We start from the raw sequence: 21,073 nt of genomic DNA, 5'->3' as shown, positions 1-21,073 counted from the left end.
GGGGCCGAGCCGCGCCGGGCGGGAGGTGCCCTCCGTCCCTCCCTCCTTCCCTCCCTCCTTCCCTCCCCCGGGCCGCGCCGCCGGCCCTGAGGGGCGGGGGCAGAGGGAGCGGGGTCTGTGCCGGGGGGGGACCGCGGAACGCCGCTTTCCTCCGGGGCGAGCACTGGAGAGTGCCGCAGGACCCCGGGAGAGCCGCCTCAGCCGGGGCAGGGAGCACGGCCCGAGCTGGGACACGCTTACAGAGTTCCCCGTCCCACAGCGTCAGGCGGCTCCGGCCCGCTGTGGCTGGCATCGCGTTCGTTCATTTTCCTTCGGGAAGGGAAGGGGAATAGTGACACGAGCAGTGGTCAATTAGCACCCTCAAAGGTTGGTACTAAGCAGTAACAGAGAGGGGGCTGTCACTCCCCTTCGCAGCTTTGGCTGGAACCGCAGGGTCTCAGGAGCTACTCACCCTCAGCATCCCACTACGACTTTCACAAGGTAAATGCTGAGTTTTGTAACACAGCTCTGCACGGTTGTGCCACACTGCAGGCAGGGCCTTGGCACAGTGTCCTCTAAGGCAGTGTTGATCAAGCACCGCCAGATCACTGTAGGGCTTTCTGTCCAGAATATAATTCTTTGGTCACATAGTCTCTGCTGCAAGGTGACATCTGAATGGCAGTGAAGTGTGGAGGACTTCTCTGTGGACATTACATCTGCATACTCGCTCAAAGTGACTTTCCTCTCCCTGTATTTGTCACTTGCAGTGAGCCCACAGCGCTTCACAGCTGTGTGATTCAGGAAGGTGACGTGCTGGCTGAGTGCAGGGACTCTGGGAGCTGTGAGATAGAGCAGCTGAACCACTCCGGGCAAAGTCACCCCCAATCAAACCCACCTCAGCTGTGCTGACACCTCGCTATCAGTGCTGTGCCAGAGAGCTTGTATGGCACACACAGATCTTTGGGAAGAGCCATGGGAATCTCAGGGAGAGGGAACCGGAGGATCAGTTGCTCTTTTTCTTGTGAAAAGGCTTGGGTACTGAGCTGGAGCTTGTGGACTAGACAAATTACAAGCTGGAACATTTCCAGGGGTTTAGGACTTTGAGATTTAGAAGAGCACTGTAAAGATTTTTCAGTTTCTCAGCCAGAGCAGGGAGAGGGGCTGTGCACCCCCTTCACTTCCCCTGCAGCACAGCTCAGGCTCTGGAGCACCTGCACCCAGCACTGATATGCTGCAGATCATGGCTCACAGAGCCTTGTGGCAGCTGCTTGAGTTCAAACTCCTTCAGTGCAAAGGAATCTGAAATGTTAAGGGAGTGGGGCAAAGGAGCATGAAAGTGGCTCTGCACAGGTAAATAGTCAGAGAAGTCTTTGAGCTTCAAAGTGCTCCCATGCCCATACTCTGAGAGATCACTGAGAAGAGTGTTGATCTCAGCAGTGTGCAGCAACATTAGCAGCGTGGGTTCACTTTGCTGCTTTATTCATGGTTCAGTTGATCCATTAGTCCTATCTGAACTTCAAAGATCTTTTCATGTGCCTCCTGGAAATGTTCCTTCCTTAAGTTTTTCTCCAATTTGCTGACTGCACTGCACAGCCCACATAACCAAAGAGGTATTTTTATCTGGTTGTGTTATAGGGCATTTGATTGATTATTCCTGGCTCCAGGCTAGTGCTTCTAGCACCGTATTTTCATTTGACTCCATCACCTCAAAGACCATTTTTCCTGCCCTTATTTTTTCTCTGTCAGCATTTTGGAAACAGGACCAAGACAGAAAAAAATGCTTTAAGTTTTGCAGTTTAGTTCTTAATAATTTAGAAGAAATCTCAGCATGTCTTTCTGTTTTTTAAACATTCCTCCTATTTTGTGTGTTACAGCTTCATTTTATTCCAGAAATCAAGGGTTCTCACTTATTTCCAAATAGCCCTGGCAAGAGCTGAGGAAGTTGAATGGAACACGTTCGATTAAGCTGACAGTGGAGGTGTAATCCCTCTCCCTTTTCAGGGTGAAAGGGGAGTAGACACTCAACAGACCTTGTACCAAAGCAAGCAAAACTCTTGCACAACCTGTTGGGTTTTGGGAGGCAGCTCCCAGGGCTTTCCATCTAGGAACTGGAACCAGACAAGATCCAATGACACAAAGGAACAAAATACAGAGGTAGAGGGATAGCAGAAGGCAAAGTACAAGGATGAGCAGCCTTATCTCCACAATTTAGAGCAAAGAATGAGGCAGATTTATCTGTTTTATACCTCTGTGGCCATCCAAGGAGTTACTCTAGGGAGGTGCTTTGTCCTGTGGGAATTGTAGGGCTCAAAATGCCACTGGTCACTGCATACATGCCAGGCAGAAACTATGGGAAAACAATTTAAAATCCCTTTCTGTCATCACGACCAGGCTGGAGTGAGGCAAGTGTATTTATCCTTTGTGAAACAGCAGTGGAGGAGCACCAGAGAGCCAGCTCTGAACGTAGCTCCAGCTTGGTTTTGAAGGCAGCCTTCCTTGCAGGGTGCACAATGGGTGACATTTAAGGAACTTGTGCCTCATTCCATCAAGCAGAAAATTGGCTCAGGGCTCTTACGTGGAGTTTTTGTGCTACAAGTATAGTAAATAAAATTTTTTAAAAAGACATTTTATTTGCCTTGGCTTGTGCAATGCTTTGCATGCAGAGCAGCCCTGTCTGGAGATTCTGCAGGGACACCTGTGTCACAAAAGGCTCTGCTCTTATGCCCATTTTGAGATCTGTCAAGATTAACACCCACAAAATAGACTCTTGGTTTTGATTGTTTCTCTGCTCTGCTTATACTTGAACACAAAGTGTGAGAAATATTTATGATGCTGGTAGAAGTTTGCTCCGTCCAAGAAAGGGAAAAGCTGAAAGTCAGGGGAGGTACAAAGGTGTGAGCAGCAGAGTGCAGTGAGGCTGGGCAGCCTCGGTAAGGCAGCAAAGGCACCTCCTCCATGGCAGGGGTGCAGAGCAGCCCAGCTGGGAGCCTGGTGAAGCTGCAGTTAGAGGAAGGAAGGAAGTGGTACAACGTAAACACCTCCTGGGGCTCAGCACTCTGGCAGCTGCAGCAGGGCAGGCTCTCAGGCACTGCTGCTCAGCACCAGGGGTGCAAGCACTCCTAGGGCCAGCAGAGAGCTGCTGCCATTGGCTTTGCTCACTGACATGCAACAGGTCCTTCTCAACAAATGTACCAACAAAACATCAGGTAAGAGTTCAAATATCCCTGCATGCATCAGCATGGAAAGGGAGAGAGTTTGAGGGCAAATGTGCCTTTTCATCACTGAGATTGAGGATTTCCTGCAGGTTGGAAGGATGGAAAGTAAAGGCACCAGCCTGCTCCTATAGCTCAGCCTGCAGGCATGTGCAATGCAGACTGTGGTTCATGTGGCCCTTTGAACTAAAGGGCAGATTTACTCAGAAAACAAACAGAAAAGCCAGCTGGCTCATTCCCCAAAAACAGCAGAACCAACTGAAAAAATGTGTGAGACTTTGAGCAGCTAAATTCACCATTTCTGGGCACTGCAATAACTTGACTTGCTGACATCTCACACCCAGCTCAGTGTGCAGCCTTCCCCATGGATGGTGTAACCAGCAGCAGAGACAAACAGACTTCCAGGTACCAACACAGCTTAACAAGGAGGGGAGAAAAACAATTCTGCAAACTGGAACCCTCCTCATGGAGGTCTGCACCTGGAAATGGAAGGTCACAGGGACAGGAGAACAGGAAAGCAGGACTGGCACAAAGGGACACAGGCTGTGGCTGTGAAGGGTGCTGCACAGGTGTGGATGATGATGTGATGTCCACTTCCTTCCAAATCCTGACTACAAATCCAAACAGAGCAACAACCCCTGGCAAATGCAGCCATTGGCTTTATGGAGGATCTGAGGAGGCTGAAGAGCAGTGGAGCATGAACCACGTGTGGGACACTCTCCAGCTCATGTACCAAGCTCCCTGCTCACACGGGGCTGGCCAGCACAGCTCCCTGTGCCACCAGGGCTAGCCCAGCCACAGCAGCACTCCGTGCCAACAGCCTGGCCAAAATGGTTTCTGCCATGCTGACAAACCCCTCTGGGAGAGGGACAGAGCACGATGTGGTTTGCAGAGGGAGCCGTGTGGTTTGCAGCAGCTTGACCAAGAAAAGCAGCTTTTTTCAGTGTGCAGGATGTTCTTTGTAGAGTGCAGCACGAGTCTCTGGGCGAGGAGCTTTATTGGCTCTGTCCTTGCCAGAAGCTGGAGGCATCCCTTGGGCACCAGCACAGCTCCCTGCTCCTGTGTCCCCTTGCTCTCACAGGGGATGCAGCAGCATCTAGTGGCCAGGTGTTCCAAGGGCCCTAGCAGGGTTCCCACCTGGGGCTGGGTCCTGACCCGTCCCTTTCCTAAAGAGCAAACATCTTCCAGCAGACTGTTTCCACTCGGCAAAGTGAAAACCATCTGCTACAATGTTTTTCCTTGTTTCAGGCACCCCTGTTCTGCCATACCCTCAAGAAACTTTTGCTCTGGCCTGGAAAACTCAGAGCAGAGGTGGGAGGGCAGCTCTGGCTGCCCCTGTTCCCACACAGACTGAACCACCTCAGCCCTGAAACCCACCCAGTGGTGCTGCAGCATGAAAGAAAAGCCTACAGGGCTGCACTTAACATGCTGCAGTGGACAAGAGGGAAAAGCTGCTCATGGCAGTTTAAGATGTGTTTTTCTTCCCTTCTAAGTTGCAGAAAGGCTGTGAATGAAGGGAAGTGCATTTTGTGGAATGGTGTTTATGATTTTTAGAAGAAATGCTGAAAGACTACAATAAGCCTTCAGAAAAATAATCCATTTTATTAGAGCACAACCCTCTAATTCTGCTTTAGGAGGTGCTGCTTGAAATTCTCCAGCAACTCCGGTGCAAACTGGTCAACAGTCAAGTTCTTAATGTTCATGATCTCCTGGTGGGCTTCCAGGAAGAGCTGCTTCCCCACAGCCTCTTCCACCCGCCTGCGCCACTCTGCCAGCTTGGGCCTCTCCTCAAACAGGTCATAGCCAGCACACACGGGCTGCAGAGACACACAGAGCACACAGCCAGAGTGAGGACAACAGGCCATCTGCCAGGGATGCACCCGTGAGAATGGATGTGCTTCTGGCTCAAGGGGCACACAGTCATGACACCAGGTGGAGCTCATCTCTGGCTCTTGGGCCATAGGAGGCAAGGGGTGACACCCTCAGCAGCTGCTGTGCCTTGGGACCTGCAGCAAAGGGCTAACCCCAGAAGGGTCCAATGCACAACATGGAAGTCCATGGACACCAACACAGCTCTTCCAAATATCTGTACTGTCCTGTCTAGTTTGTAATTTATCTTGCTTTCCTGATGAATTCTGTCCATATTTCTATAGAAAGAGCTGTTTCATCCAAGTAGGTTTTCCCCAGTAAAATTCATTGTGATGGAAGTAGAAAAGGAGCAAGGCTTTAACCCCAGGGAAGATCTGCCATTACGGAGGTGGGGGTGCAGCAGCCCCCCTGGCCTGGCCTGCCCACAGCCCCACTCACACTCCAGCAGTGCTGGGGTTGATGCTCACCTGCATGAGCTCCACCAGTGCCACGAGGTCTGCCAGGGAGACCTCGCTGCCTGCAATGAAGGGCTTGTCCTGCAAGAACTTCTCCTCAAACTGCTTCAGGGCAATGTTCAGCTCCTCAGTGGCAAACTCCAGTTTCTCTGGAGGAAGTGGCTGGCCTGTGATGAGAGGCAGCAGCACCTGGCAGGGAGAAGAAACAACTTGCTTTTTATGTGCTTCCTTCCAAATCTACTCATGACACTCTCAATGCCACCTTCTGAGGATCCCTCACCAGCCATGCATGGGAATAACCAGAGCAGCTCATCAACCTTGCCAGGTCAACATTAAAGTCAGTCCTTACTTCCTGCCTCTCCTGGTCTGCTGCCTAGGAATCTGAAAATTCAACCACAAGAGTCTCCTCTCAAAGTGATGCCTTGAGAAAGCTGACCTAGAACAGAGACTAGACAGAGCTAAAGAATAAAGCAGGGATTTGTTAAAAGGCCTCAATGAATACAACTTGGGCAGCACAAGAGCCCAGCCAGGGCTACACCCAAGATGAACCAAAATGGTCACAAAATGGACAGCTGGTCACAGGGTCTCACACTTTTATAAGTTCTACTCCATTTGCATATTGGAGTTCATTGTCCAATTCCAGCTTTAGCCCATGCAGTCCCATCCTTGTTTTCTCTCTCCAGCCCACGGTGTTTATGCTCTTGGGCCTGAGATTTGGATCATTTGTCCTTGGTCCCCAGCTGGAGCAGGAATTGTTTTGTCTCCCTGCTCTGTGCAGAGAGTTTACCATCCCCTAACATGAAACCCAGACCCTCACACTAAAGCAGCACAGAATCTGGAAAATATAAATGCTACAACCTGAGGCATCAGAGGGAAGACTGTATCATCTGCCAGCACCTGCATTTTGTTTTGCAGAGGGAGATTGATTCCTTCCATGAAGCCAGGCAGCCAGCACTGAGCTGTGTCTGGGGGAGCTGCTCACCCACTGTGTGGATTTACCTCTGGCTGCAGCATGAAGGATCCAGCCTACTTCAGTTAGGCTCAGCAGTCAGTTTTATTCCTGTCTCTCACTTGCTTTGTTCATTTGCTGAGAAAGGCCCTGCAGACAGGCAGGCCATTTCACTTACAGCCCTTAGCACCTCATTTTTGGTGTATAATGGTTTTACCTTGCTTAAGAACAACTTGCTCCCCTTTGCACGGATGTTGATGTGCTGCCAGGACAGGTACTCATCAACCCTCGCCCTTTTTTGCAGGTCAGCTGGGTACCAGTGATCAGGAGTCTTGAATTTCTGGACCAGGTACAGGAGGATTGCAATACTGCCCAGAGAGCAAGACAGACTGGTGAGCTGATCATCTCAGATTAAAGCACCTCATCCCTTCTTTTCCCCCCAAATTTTGCACTGCTGGACTGCAGCCACACAAACCTGATGGGAGTCAGGTAGAAGTGCAGCAGGGCACAGCACAGGAGAGAGTTTGTGCTGCTGCCTGTGGACCACAATCTAATACAAGTAATTGCCCAGCAAGACAGGAGTGGTCTGCTGGTGCAGTTTTGAGCAAATAGAAGCTGCAGAAGGAGTTTATCCCAAATCTGAGCTTCTCGTTGCCAGGCCATCCAGCAGTGGGTGCTTTATGGCAGATTTCCAGCACTGGCCTACAGCCTCCAGCTGCAGGCAGAGAGCAGGACAGCTGGACAGGTATTGAAGCTCAGAAACAGTGCCTACAAAGCAGCAAAGTAGCTCCAAGCAGCAGCTTTTTCTACTATTAATGCTGTTCCAGTTGCTTACGTAGCATAGCTTCTCTTGAAACACAGGATTGTTATGGAACAAAGGAGAGGAAGGAGACAAAAACCTGCCTGGACTGGAGTGCCAGCAGTACCCTGGCAGAATCCAAGCACTGGGATAAACAACACTGCAGTGAGGGGTTGAGCTTATTTGAGCCTCACCTCTCTGCTAAGGTGAAGGAACCATCCCTCAGGGCAGGCACCTTCATCAGGACATTCACCTGCCGGAACTCCTCTGTCTTGTGCTGCCCTGGGGAGGGAAAGGAGAAGTTTTACTTGGCAGGGATACTCAGGACCTGTTTGTAAACACCTGAGGAGGTGGTGGGGACTGTCCAGCTTCAAGTTCCTGTTTTTGATTGAACAAATTGAGTCTTGTATTGAGTTTCTAAGCAATGAATAAGTGCTGCAGGGTCAGTAGGGGGCTAGCCCTGTGGTACCAGCTTTCCTGCTGATTGTTGCCTGCATACCTGACCCACCTAGGGACCAAGGGCAGGATGGTTAGGAGTTCCTTCATACCAACAGCACTTGACAGCTTGGGGCTCTATCCACTCCAAGTTTGTGCCTGGAGGTTCCTGTCCAATACAAACCCAAAGGGGGCACCAAACACCTTGGAGGAAAGGGATCTCACTAACCCTTTCCTCCAAGGAAGGGAGGACAGTGAGAAAGCAGAAAAGTCCACGGATGAAAATAAATTCCTGTGATTCCATGTAAAGCCATGGGTACTTCATTAAAGATGAAGTTTCAATTAGCTCCTGTGCATTCTTTTGCAAGACCAAATATGGATTTGAGGTTGCTTTTAAGCTATCTTGTAGGTCCTCCCCAAAAGGTAGGCAGAGTGAACCTGACAGGAGAAGGTGCTTTGCTCATCTGAGGTCTCAGTGTGCTCCATTCTGTCTGAAACCAGTCTCAGAAGCCTTGTTCTATGTGACTTGTTCGTGACAGCCTTTTCCACCCACTCACTTCAGCCACACGTGGCTGCCTGGGTATTCAAGCCTCTCTAATGTGTAACTAACCTTGTGCCCCATCCTGCTGTGTGAGCCATCTGAGAATCTGTGTGCCAGAGGAGATGCTCTGGAAGCAAATTTAGCTTTTCTGTACTTGGCAAACTTGATTTGTGACTATTCCCCTGTCACACAGGGGAGCACTCCTCCCCTCCCCCTCTCAGAAAGATGAAGTGTGCAGATTCCAGGTCCTCAGGTGTCTTGAATGCCTGGTGCTCCCTACCCATTCTCACTCCTTCTACCCCTTTCACTGACACCTGCCCTACTGGGGGCTGAGAGCTTTTCTGGGGCATCACACTGAGGCCACCAGCTCAATTCTGAGTCTCAGCTCCCTCACCTTGTCCTTACAAACTGTGCAGTGTCAGGTGCCAGGGCAGTGATCCTCCCCCACTGTGGCACCCAGTGCAGGCACCTGGAGAGCTTCCCCATGGCGTGGGAGGAGCACCCAAACCACCCATCTCAAATCCACAGGCCAAAAGCAAATTCCCAAGGGGCAAAGAGCATTGGGAATCTGTGATTTAATTCCCTTTCCTTCACTTCCCCTATCCTTGCATTTCAGTTGTTCCTTTTTCTTTGGTGCTCTCATTCCTTGCCAGTTTCCTCTCTTTTGCTCCAGTGTCTCACCACAATTAATTTATTGGGAAAGAAGGGGAAGGACACAAGATGAGCCAGCCCCCAGGTAGAAAGAATTGCAAAAGTTTTTGCTGCAAGACAAGTGGGAGGAAAGGCACAGTAAGGTACAACCAACACACAGCTCAGGTGCAGGGGCACACCCAAAGGCTCAACCACAACATGTCTGAGGGTTCTCTCAAGTTGGAGTCTCTTTTGTTCCTTCCTCAATTTCAGCTCCAGGAGCCTTCTCATCTTTCATTGTTTTTAAGCATTACTTACTGAGGCCTTTTTATACCCAATGCATTGCCTTAATTTCAAATCCATCAGATATCTGGAGAGGTTGAAGGATAGGTTTTACCAGCTTCAATTACAAAGAAAGAAGATACAGATCTTTGGACCTCCTTTGGTGAAAAGACACCTTTGGACAGGCTCCTAGCAGTTATCAGTTGGTCTGAACCCAACTAAACCACCTCCCTTCACTTCTCAGTGCTCAGATTACTGCCAGCTGCACTGTCTTGCTCCACAGCTTCTCAAGCTGGTCCTCAGCCCTCCCAAAATAACCAGACCACAAACCACTGGAGCCAGTGGAACCCCCAGAGGGGCAGCTCTAACCCTGCCCCTCCTACCCATGGGGACAGCTCGGCCAACTGGTGCATGACAGCCTCGAGGGGGGTTAACCCCTGCCAGAGGAGAAGGGCTGCTCTCAGCAAGTGCTGCTGCTCACCAGAGCACACGTTTTTCTAAGTTGAATTCCTGAACAAGAACCACACACCTCGGCTGTCCTCACCCTTACACCAATGTCCCATCTCTTCAGCTTCTTGTTTCCCATCTGAATGGGGAATGCCCCAGACCTGGCACATCCTGAGCGCTTGTCAGAAAAGCATCTCTGTTTTTTAGAGACCCATTTTCTGCTGAGTGGGGCTGATTTCAAAGATATCACATGCCTTGGCGGAGTCCTGTTTGCTGCAGAGGAGCACAGGCACTGAAATCAGTCCTTAAACTACAGGATTGCAGAATTAGATTTTTGTGTCGGCACCAGGAGCCCTCTGCAGCAGGAGGACCACCCCACCCTCTCCCAGCATCTCACACTGGTGGGGACGGTGAGGAACCGCCCGTGGGCTGGAATCCAGCATCCCCCGGGAGTGGCCGAGGGAGCAGCGGGACACCCGCAAACCCGGGGCTGGGACTGCCTGGGACACCCCCAAAGCCGGGCTGGGACCGCCTGGGACACCCCCAAAGGCGGGCTGGGAGCGAGCAGCGGGACACCCCCAAAGCCGGGCTGGGAGCGAGCAGCGGGACACCCCCAAAGCCGGCCTGGGAGCGAGCAGCGGGACACCCCCAAAGCCGGGCTGGGAGCGAGCAGCGGGACACCCCCAAAGCCGGGCTGGGACCGAGCAGCGGGACACCCCCAAAGCCGGCCTGGGACCGCCTGGGACACCCACTAAGCCGGCCTGGGAGCGCCCGGGACCCAGCGGTGCCCCCCGCCCCCGTCCCGCTCACCCTTGGCCAGCTGCACCCGCTTGAACTCGAAGGGGATGTTGTTGCTCCGGGCGAAGATGTAGAGCGCCCGGCAGGGCTGCGAGAGCAGGTCCAGGTACAGCTCCAGCCCCATCCTGTCGCAGTCGCTGTCGCTGCCGCCCGGTCCCGTTAACCCCGTCCCGCCGCCACCGGGCCCGCCCCGGGCGGGCGGGGCGGCCGCGCCCAGCGCTCCCCAGCGGGGGCGGTGCCCGACCGGCGGGACAGGGCCCGGGGCACCGCGGGGCGAAGTCTCAGCTGGGCTCTGCCACCCCACAGCCCGTGGCATAGCGGCTGGTCCCGATAAGTGATAATGATAAAGAAAGCACAGCCCGGCTGAGGGGACGTGAGAGGCACATCCTGGTTCTGCCCGGGGAGCTCACAGCCCTCGCACAGGAGGACTTTCCCTTCCTGTGGCCCCAGCAGCAGCCCAGACACCCGTGCTACGGAAAAACAACTGGAGAGCAAGCACTCACAGCAGGAGAACACACACTGCTATGAAACAACCTCGCTCCTTTCTTCACAAGATTCAAGCACCATTCCCAAACCCCATTTCTTCAAGATCCCTAGCTTTCAATCATTTACTGCTAATGCTGGTGTATGCTGATTTTGCTTTGCAAAACAATAAGCCAGAGCTGGAGCCATTCCTGCTGAAGGAAAGGCACCCCTTGGAGAGTAGTTGCAGGCCACAGCTACATGGCAGCTCTAAGCCTTCTTCCAGGACAGCTAAAAATACCATGGCATGTGTCAAATACAGACTTATGGCTTGCAGTGACACCAGCTGGCTCCAGGACATTCCTAGCAGCCGTCAGACATTTCAGTCTGCATCACCATCAATCTACACTTAATAATACCTGCTGTTACCTCTGGTATAGAACATTGGAGGGAAACAACACAGGCAAGAAAAGGACAAGGCACAGGGCTGGAACAGTGAGAAGTCCTTTAAGCTATATCTCCATCCCTAATCATAAAATACTCTGAGTTGGAAGGGACCCACAAAGATCATAAAGTCCAGGAATCTTTATTAGACACTGTTTTAAAAATATATATATATAACATTTATTTAATATTTACTTAAAAGTTGGAGTCACTGTGCCTAGAGCAGCTTTTTAAACACATTTCTGCCTTAGGCACTGCACAGGTGTTTATGCATCTGCAGCCACACAGAACCATTGGCCCAGGGCAGGAGTGAGGGCACAGCCATCACCACTGGAGCACAGCAGCTCCATCACGCCACGCTCAGGCTGGTGGCAATTCCACACATGCCAGCAGGATATGATGCAAAGTCCTCTTCAAGACAACCTGTATCTCAAATTTTATCTTTTCTTCTTTTTTTTAAACCAGCAGCTGAACTCTGTTCGCAGTGACCTTGAAAGAGGAATAAGGCCTGCAATAGCTGCCTTGAGATATGATAAGGTTGAGGAACTGAGGAGCCATGACTCAGTGCTGCTGGGCTGGGGAGCAGCCCATGGCCTGTCCCACGCAGCAGCTTCAGTGCCAGCTCAGCCAGCTCAGCTTCCACTCCTCAGGCTCGCCTCTGTGCTCGCTCATTCTGTTCAAAATTAAAGTTGAGAAGGTGACTGAAGATGCCCCTGTCCCAGAGTCACACAGAAGGGACTTCAGGGAGGAAGAGGACAGTTTAATAAACCCTTCTATCCCAGTTCTCAAAGGTTCCTGGTCTACAACTCAAAATCATCATTTTTCAGGGCCAGGTATTTATGAGTTCTCAGATTAGAGAGCAGAACACTTGCCCAAATCATGCAGCACAAAGGCTATTAAGGATCCCTAGTCCACCCATCTGGCAAGGTAAATGCTACCCTGCTTTTGTCTCAAAGTTCTCAACTTCACTCTGCTGTATAAAAAAGGGCCTGCAAATAGCTGTACATTACAGTCTTGAACTCTGTAATGACAGAAGGTTCAATCTCTGCATTTTGCTTGAAGTCTGGGTAGCTGAATCACAGAATAATGAGGTTGGAAGAGACCTCTAAGATCAAAAATCCCAGCTACAAAATCCCAGCTGTCAAAATCCCAGCGACAGAGGTAAAGAGAAGAGCAGAATAGAAAAAAAACACCAAAAATGAGATAATTTTTGAAAAAGGCCTTTAAGACCATGGAATCCAAGCATTTACCTGGCACTGCCAAGCCTAGCACTAAATCACATCCCCAAGTACCACACCTACACACCTTTTAAACCCCTCCAGGAGTGCTGCCTAACTTTGACAGAAAACCTTTCTCCCCTCCCCACCCTTTCTGAGTATTCCATAACAATGCACCCACCAGTGCTGCCTTCACCAGTGCTGAACTGGTACTATCCCAGATGGAGGAAAGGATCCTGGACTCTAACACTTGTGCTAAGCATGAATTGCAATTAAAAAAAAAAAAATCAAACTGCAACTTGCACATCTTGTTTTTTTCCCCATTTCAATTACCTTGACTGTCTTCTCGAGCTTACACAGAGCTCCCTCATACTGCTGCAGCAGTGGCTTCAGGGAGTTGCCCTTCACTGGGTGTTTCTGGATATCCTGGATGCCAGCATCCCTGAGCATCCGCAGGAACCGCCGCTCCTGCACGAGACAGCACCGGAGATGAGACACCCCCTGCCCAGCAGCTACAAAATCAGCACATTTGGGAACATGCTGCTTACTCAGGAAATAACTGAAGCTTCCAAGCACAAAGCTCAGCTGACTGGAAAAGGTGGGTAGCAGCAGGAACTTTATGATCCTTATGCCCCTGCGTGCATCCTTACCAAATGAATCCCACTCCAAAGACATACCTGAATTCTAAGGACCAAGCTGAAAGCCACACCTGCTTCTCCTGCACGAGCTGTTCTTCCAACCCTGGAAACAAAGAAAGTAGCTTCAAGTCAGTTTAGGCCCACAGTCACTGCCATTATCAACTCCAAGATTTTGATGCTGAAATTCTCCAGTTTTAAGAAACTCTGACTCCAAGCAATGCTAGGCTTAATTTTTGCTAGAAAGCTATTTGCATATTAAAGTAAAAAGAAAAGCTAAAAGCCCTTTTAAGTGCATGTCACCTTTGTTAAATATTTCAAAATAAACCAAGCTCAGAATCTTCTCTTGTTCCCGTTGTCTTACCGGTGAACGTAGGTCCTGATGAACTGGGGTGCATCATAGTTTACCACATAATTCACTCCTCTCACATCAATCCCTCGGGCTGTGGCATCCGTGCTGATCAACCTGTTTGAAATGTACGTACAGCCATTTTCAGGTGACATCTCAGGCACCACACCCACAGATGAAACACCAGTGAACACAGCACAACTCTTGCTGATGTCTGTCCAAACTGGACAGTCAGCCTCTGCCCCTAAGGCTGGCAGCAGCACTGCAAGTCACCCCTTACTGCCACTGCCCAGGCCTGTCACCCTCTGCTGAGCATGAAAAGTTACTGGGTGTTTCCAGGTTCTCCAAGCGTGCCAGACAACCTCCCAGCTCATACAAATCTCTGAGGAATCTGAACATTCCACACAAGCACAGAAAACACAAACAGTGAGGTGAGAAATTCCAGTAGTCAAGGAGGAATTCATACACCAGGTTTGGATAAAAAGAACACCCAAAAAATAAGTTTTTACCTTTTCCTCAGAGACACTGCACAGATACAATCTCACATAGCTACCAAAACCACAATGCAAATGACACCCATGGGTAGAAGTAGACCTGTATGCCAGTCTGAGCAGGGATTGCTTTGGTAGGAAGCTCTAACACTAAATACAGTTCAAGCACCAACATCCATTTCCACCCTACAAGCACCAGATGCCCAACACAAACATTAAACACCAGATTTGCAAACCTGTGTGTTTTGGGCAACTCCATGAACACAAATTTATATTTATTGCTTGTTATAAAACAACAGTAGAAATTCAGACTGCAGCTAGATTAGAACAGGCTGAGTTACACGAAGGATAAACAATTCAAAGTCACAAATCCATGTCTCACATCCCTTCTGCAACAGACTCCTGCAAGTTTTAGAAGACCTCAAGTGTCCCAACTGTCCCACCCTGGACACAACTGTGTCCCTTGTTCTGTTTAGCTTTTTACACTGCAAACAGCCTGTGCTGGAAAACATACAGAAAACCAGTTTAAGATGCTCACAGTTGTATTTTTCCTTGTTCAAACTCCTTCATGGTTCTCCTTCTCTCATTTGGAGTTAACCGAGAAGAAAACTCTGCCACGGTGACTCCACCAAAGGCTTGAACCAGCAGGAACAACCTGCAGGCAAATGAGAGAGAAGCTGTCACTTCTTTATCTCTGAAAGATCCCTTGACAGACACCCACCAGGGTGATCTCATCCATGCTTACCTGTGAGAGGCTTCCCTGGAGTTGGTGAAGCACAACACGCGGGTGAATCTCATTTTCAGCATGAAATACAAGAGGAGCAAGGGCTTGGAATTCAGGTCACAGGGCACGTAACATTGCTGCAGCCAACAGGGAAGGAGTTCAGAGAGAAAAATCACCTCTTGCCAAGACTACCCTGAAACCCACTGCCTGTCCATGTTTTATAGCTGACTAACAGCAGCAAACCAGAGCCCATAATGCAATCCCCTTTAGAATAAACGGGCTGGCAGGATACAACACGAGTGGAGACAGGAGACCTGAGTTGTTCTAATGCTCTTACATCTCCACAGCAAGTAACAACATGCACTGCCCTCCTGCCCACAGGCTGGCCTGTGCATACATGTCTTGAGATGAATGTCAGACATATGGACAATTGATAGGGGCTACTACATTATTATGACTTCCTAGTTACACTCTCCATTGGTGCTAAATTTAATTCTACATTAAGACAGATTAATTTAAAAAATAATCAAGTCTTAACCAAATGAATATTAAGTAGTGAGAAAACAAACATGCACAGGTACAGCTCTCTGGGTCATATATACTCCCAGAGCCACTTTTGCAAGGAAACACAGGGAAGACACACTTGTTTTAGGGTAAAGCCACAATTAGTCCAGAACTAAACAATTTTTCAAGTATAACTTATTCAAAAGAATTCACATCATACCGACAGCCTCTCTGGGAGTGTGTATTTGTTACAGGTATTTTGTTCAGTTTCTGTTCCATCTCTGTTGTTCTCAGAATACACAGATGTGAAGAGACGAGGCTGGAATAAATCCAGCTGCTGCAATTTCTCTGGGTCCTGGGTCAGTGTGGCTGAAAACAGCAGTTTCTGTAAGGGTATCTGAGGAGAGCAGGAACTGAAAGAAACAGCACAGAGCAACTGGGCTTTGAGGATGGGGCAAAGGAGCTTCACCCCAAGTGCCCTCACATGATGTAAGGGAAGCAATCAATGCTCTTTGATGCTCTTTTCCTGCCCTGGGCCTTTCCTCTAGGTTCTTTTCCACTTGTTTTATGGTGGAGTTCACAGACAGAACTGATGACCATTCTCAGACAAGTGCACAACCCCAATCCATTACTGCTGCACATGACCCTGCACCCTGGTTACCATGTTCTCATTCTAGTCATGTCCTTCCTTGGCCATTCACCTCAGTTTCTGACTCATCTCTGCCAGCAGCTGCAGATGGTTAATTGCAGGAGTTCTCCTCCAAATCCCTTACTCAGCTTTGCCAGAAGGCATTACTATAGCTACTGTGCAAATGGATCACAGATTTGCAATATTTGTGCTTTCTTTTGATGCTCCTTTAGTCTACATAAGGAAAGGCTGGAGAACACAATTCTTAGTCTAAAGGACATCTCTGGCATCAGCTGTTCACTGCCTTATTTTGGCAGACATTTCTCAGAGGAAGGAAGCTCTGAGGCTCAGTGTGGCAGTGTACAGTGGAGCAGGGCAGTGACATCCAAGGGTTGGTGTCCGTACTATCAGTTCAAAGAAATGCACTCTGCAACTTACCTGGCTGCTGTTAGAGGCCCTGGCTTGGTCCTCTGAAAAAGCATGCTGGAGCCAGAGTGATTTTCTCCTTGGAATGCAGCTTTGACAATTTGGTTCAGACAGTTCTGGTGCATGTCATCAATCATACGGTCAGCTTCATCCACGATCTGAGTTCACAAGGATGAAAACCACCACCTGTTAAATACTGGCAGCTTTTATTTCCTTTGTATCTGTAACCAGTGAGCCAGAAGGTAAGATAATGGAAGCTTCTAGTCAACAGAATTGTTTTCCTTGCCCATCCTTACTCCAGGATTGCAAGAGCCTAAGAGAGAAGGGGATGGATGCTTGGGTGTCACGAGTTGGAATCAAACATCTCATCTTGTGACTGCTCCCTCCACAATCTGGAGTGCAGACAGGCCCACACAACAGCTCCAACAGAGAGGTATTTATGTTGCACACAAGAAGCAAGCAGGAATCACTGCTGCAGCAGCCACTGCTCTCAGCTGGGAGAGCTGTGGTGACTCACCAGGAAGCGAAGCTGTGCCAGGCTGAAGCCTGGGGTCTGGTTAATGTGATCCGTGAGCCTCCCTGGCGTGGCCACCACAATGTCAGCCAGGCTGCAGTACCCTGTCACTCTGAAAGGACAAGCAGCCCATCAGTAAGTCTCTTTCCTCACAATAAGGCTTTATTGTAGCAGAGACCTCAATAAGCAGAACTTAAGGTTTTCCTACCACTCAATTAACTGAGGAATAACAAAAATCACAAATGGAGTTGACATGGAGAGCATGCAGGGGCAGTGGTGAACACCAAATCCAGTCTCTACTGTGCTATTTTAAATAGAAAGTGTCACTCTTCATTGCTCTTCAAAAGAGTTTAATTGCAGATAACCCCCACAGAGTCATATGTACCCGTGGGCACAGGGTAAACATTTGCATTCTGAGCGTTTGCTGGTGAAGAGCCCCAAAAATCCAGTGAAACATTACAATCACAAAAGGGTAGTAACAAGCACTGTGACAAAGACAGAACCACCAGAGTCCAGCATATAAACCTATTACCCAAAACCATGATAAAAGCCTGATACTGTGCTGTAATAGTCCATATCTTGACCCCACCTTAATGACATTAACTAGCATGCAATCTTCATAAACCTTGTCAAAATACCTTTTCACCTACTTTTTCTGGACAAGCATCTCCTGCTCCTTTGCAAAAGATTTCTGGCCAGTAATCAAAACGACCTTCAGACCTGTTCCATCAGTGTAAACGTTGAACACTTTACTCACCTGCAAAGAGGTCAAGAGGCTTGGTCAGCTGCCACAGCATCAGCTGCAGGAAGTACTTCCCATTCCATGAACAGCACCAAACCCTCTGGCAGGTCTTCAGCCCGCTCCACAGAACAGCCAAAGGACTGGCTGCACGGCCTGCCCCTCAGCCCAGCTCTGCTCAGACACAGTGAGGAGCCACATACCTGCTGTGCCAGCTCTTTGGTGGGCAGAACAGCCAGAGCTCGGACGTGGCAAACCACCCGATCTAACAGAACCTGCCAAAACAGAGGCCAAGTGAGTCCCTGACAGCACAGGGCACAACAGGGCTCTTGGGCTAACCTAGTGAGAGAAGATGGCAAAAACCATACAAGTCTTCCAGTTTTATGTTTCCATTTTTTCTCTCTCCACCCTCCCAACTCCTCATGCTGTGCCTGCTGTCTGAGAAAAGGAGTGGGAAGCTGACAAGAAGCTCCCTCAGACAGCTCTGAGCTGCCAATCTGCCGCCTTATGCCCACAAATCCCTTGGCTTTCCCACCTGCTTTGAAGTTCAGGTTTTGCCTGAACGAAAGCAATGCCAGCAGCATTTCCTCAGAGCTACCTCCCTGAGGATGAACTCACCTGCACGATGGGGATGACAAAGGACAGGGTTTTGCCACTGCCTGTGGGGGCTGAGACACAGATGTCCCTGGGGCGGTACCCGGCCCGGCCCAGCAGGTACCCATGGGCTGCACTCTGCAGAATGGCAGGAATCACCTCTGCCTGGACTGAGCAAAACCAGAAATAAACACACACTGTATGCTTCACCAACTCACCAAGAGCTGGAAATGTCATATGAAAGCATTGCTGGAATGAGAAAATGTGTGCTGGCTTCCCAGCATGACCCTGACAGGCCTCAGACACAGCCTAAGTCTCCAGGACTGAGGTCACCCTCTGTCCTTGTCCTTGCATCCAGCTGTGCTTTCTTCTTGTTTAAGAACCAGCATTTATTGTATCTGTTTGCAAAACTGGCAAAATAACAGAAAACAAACAGCTTTCTCTTTTTGATTGGATATCTTTGCAGTGCTTTAATGAGCTGAATGAGTTCCCAGAAAGCTCTGATCAGCAGCAGTGGAAAGGAAGGAGCTAAAGCACAAGCTTCCACAAGGAGGAAAACTGTGAGGACACGAGTAAGACTTCCCTCTTTGGGCAGCTCTGAGCCATCACTCCAAGCTGTATTTATGAGCAGGTAACAGACTTTTACTCAGCCCAGACAAAACTCAGAGAAAGAAGAGTTAAATCTCCTACAATCACTTCCATGCACTACATTTTGTCCTGCATTTTACTTCACTGCCTACACACACTATACAGCACCAGACTGCAGGAACTCTTTAAGTCTCTTTAGAAAGAAACAAAAGCACCATCAGGGCACCTGGAAAAAAGGAGTCTATTCCATTCATCTGCAGCTTTCTCAGCAGCCTGGGGTGGATTCCTGGCACGTCCCTGACTGGACACAGATTATCCCTGATGCGCTTCTGCACCCGCCGGGGCTCAGCAAGCCACTGAGGCAAGAAGGGCTGCACCTGAGGGGAGGGGAAGGACAATACAGCATACCATGTCTAAAATCAACTTGTAAGAAGCCTTCTATTCCTAATCATGATCAAAACCAAGCAAGCTGCTTACCTTCTGCACTGGCTTTGCTTCGTAGTCTCCGAGAATCATCATACTGGAGGGTGCACAATTGGCCCCTTCCTCTGAGGCTACTGAGGGCACCTCCTCCTCTGTAGTTTTACCTCCTTCAGCTTTTTCACAGCTCTCTTTCTCTGTTTCATCTCCTTGTGTTTCCTCGTCTGTCTTCCTCCTCTTATTAGACTTCTTTTCAAAGTTGTTTCTGTTGTCCTGTTGTTTGATGTCCCCCTCAGAATCTGGAATTTGGGTGACAGCAATACAAAGCTACAAGTTAGAGCACACCACAGAAAAGGGATTTGGCAATGTTACAACACAGAACTTGAGCAACAACTTGCAAGCTCTTTTCTCCTAAAGCCAAGTGCAGAAATCAAACATTTATTTGTCGGTAAAGACACAACAAGACTGAGGTGATGTGACGTGCTTCCCTCCTGCCCTTACACTAAAGTGACCCTCAAAGTTCACAGCACAGGGCCTTCCCTTGAAAAAAAGAAAGAGATGAAAACAAAACCAGGTAAACTGGGCAAGGTACTCAAAGAGCAACTCGTGTCCACTTTTCCGTGGAAACTGCCAACCACAATGAACTGAAATCCTACAGCCTCACTTTATCCTCACCTGCTTCAGTCCCCTCTTGCTGCACTTTCGATTTTCTTCTACTTGCTTTCTTCTTCTTTGTGGAGTTGCTGCCATCTGCTGCCTCCTCAGTACCAGCCCTTTCTTCCGAAGAGCTGCGGGGCTGTTTTGTCTTTAGCTTCTTCTGCCTATGGGCGCTGGGCTGCTCCTCACTCTCCCTTTTCCTCTTCCCCTTTCCTTCTCCGGGCTCCCCCTCCGGGCTCAGGCCGGGCTCCCCCGGCCCTTCCCTTCCCTGGGCCGGCGCCTCTCGCTGCTTCTTCTGCTGCCGGGCCCTCGCCTGGTGCTGCAGCCGCTCGAGCAGGACCCGCGCCCGGCTCTCCGCCTCCGCCTCCTCCTTGTGCTCGTCCTCCTCGCCGTACCTGCAAGAGCCCGCACACAAACCCCCTCAGGCACCGCCCGCCCGCACAGAGCTCCGGACACGCACCCCCGGCCCGAGCCCGCGACTGAGGCAGCGCCCGGGGCAGGGTGTAGGAGGAGAGCGGGAGCGGAGCGAAGAGCAGGGAGCGGAGCGGGGAGCGGAGCGAAGAGCAGAGAGCGGAGCGGGGCCGTGCCCGCCGTACCTGCGGATGCAGAACAGCGCCATGGCCACGCCGCGCCGCGCCGGCGCACACGGATGACGTCATCGCGCCCCGCGAGGGAACCTCCAGCAGGTGCGGGGCGAGCGCGCCCCCTGCCGGCCGGGGGGGGGGGGGGACCGCGCGTGCGCACAGAGGGGCCCTGAGGGGAGGGCGGGACAGCGCTGAGGGGAAGGACGGGAGCGGCGCCGCCGGGAGCATCGGGGCGGGACACGGCACAGCGCAAATCTGTGAGGGACGGGCTGGGACAGCACAGCATCTGTGAGGGACACAGCTGAGGACCTGAGGGATAGGCTGGCACAGCACAGCAGCAGCGAGGAATGGGCACAGCATCAGTGCAGGACAGAGCTCAGCACCTGTGAGGGACACAGCAGCCGTATGGGACAGAGCACAGCACCAGCGAGACACAGGCTGGCCGAGCACACTGAACGAAGCTCCCCACAGTGCTGCAGGCCCCTGCAGAGCTCCCTCGGCACTGAGGGCCATCCCCGCTGCCTGGAGCGGGCAGTGTAGCAATGTGGGTGACTGCATTTCCCCTCAGCCAGCAAAAGCACTCCTTCGGTGCTCCTCTGGCCACTCACAGGTGGCACATCTTCAGAGGAAAGCTGCCCTGAAGCAGCAGGCACAGGGCTGGTTCAAGGACTGCAGAAACAGCAGACACAATCCAAAAACAA

General features: G+C 50.5%; 2 protein-coding genes across 2 annotated transcripts; both read right to left on the bottom strand.

Moving 5' to 3' along the window:
• Positions 1-4,773: 4,773 nt before the first annotated feature.
• LOC132336161 (glutathione S-transferase theta-1-like) lies at positions 4,774-10,582 on the bottom strand. The gene is made up of 5 exons (XM_059863367.1): positions 10,409-10,582; positions 7,458-7,545; positions 6,682-6,832; positions 5,528-5,704; positions 4,774-5,008 (listed from the first exon to the last, which is right to left on the bottom strand). Exons 1-5 carry the CDS (start codon positions 10,518-10,520, stop codon positions 4,811-4,813), a joined length of 726 nt encoding a protein of 241 aa, XP_059719350.1. The 5' UTR covers positions 10,521-10,582; the 3' UTR covers positions 4,774-4,810.
• An 846-nt stretch (positions 10,583-11,428) lies between these two features.
• DDX51 (DEAD-box helicase 51) lies at positions 11,429-20,458 on the bottom strand. Its single transcript, XM_059863366.1, has 16 exons — positions 20,385-20,458; positions 19,807-20,183; positions 19,189-19,430; positions 18,938-19,088; positions 18,148-18,293; positions 17,733-17,804; positions 17,441-17,547; positions 16,794-16,902; positions 16,289-16,434; positions 15,443-15,635; positions 14,740-14,855; positions 14,533-14,649; positions 13,519-13,620; positions 13,197-13,260; positions 12,853-12,987; positions 11,429-11,975 (listed from the first exon to the last, which is right to left on the bottom strand). Exons 1-16 carry the CDS (start codon positions 20,405-20,407, stop codon positions 11,949-11,951), a joined length of 2,127 nt encoding a protein of 708 aa, XP_059719349.1. The 5' UTR covers positions 20,408-20,458; the 3' UTR covers positions 11,429-11,948.
• Positions 20,459-21,073: the final 615 nt, after the last annotated feature.

Source organism: Haemorhous mexicanus, chromosome 19 (genome assembly GCF_027477595.1).
Source record: "Haemorhous mexicanus isolate bHaeMex1 chromosome 19, bHaeMex1.pri, whole genome shotgun sequence".
In the NCBI taxonomy this organism is placed as follows: domain Eukaryota; kingdom Metazoa; phylum Chordata; class Aves; order Passeriformes; family Fringillidae; genus Haemorhous; species Haemorhous mexicanus.
The sequence above is the reverse complement of the archived record's forward strand: the minus strand, read 5'-3'. Positions and strand labels throughout refer to the sequence as shown.

Excerpts from the sequence above, each read along its gene's own strand:
- LOC132336161 (XM_059863367.1), bottom strand. The coding sequence starts at position 10,520 with ATGGGGCTGGAGCTGTACCTGGACCTGCTCTCGCAGCCCTGCCGGGCG. Across the intron at positions 6,833-7,457 it reads TCCTTCACCTTAGCAGAGAG|TATTGCAATCCTCCTGTACC; the intron begins GTGAGGCTCAAA and ends CTCTCTGGGCAG. Across the intron at positions 5,705-6,681 it reads GCAAGTTGTTCTTAAGCAAG|GTGCTGCTGCCTCTCATCAC; the intron begins GTAAAACCATTA and ends TCTCCCTGCCAG.
- DDX51 (XM_059863366.1), bottom strand. The coding sequence starts at position 20,407 with ATGGCGCTGTTCTGCATCCGCAG. Across the intron at positions 19,431-19,806 it reads GCAAGAGGGGACTGAAGCAG|ATTCTGAGGGGGACATCAAA; the intron begins GTGAGGATAAAG and ends CCCAAATTCCAG. Across the intron at positions 11,976-12,852 it reads AGCTCGAGAAGACAGTCAAG|AATGAGCGAGCACAGAGGCG; the intron begins GTAATTGAAATG and ends AATTTTGAACAG.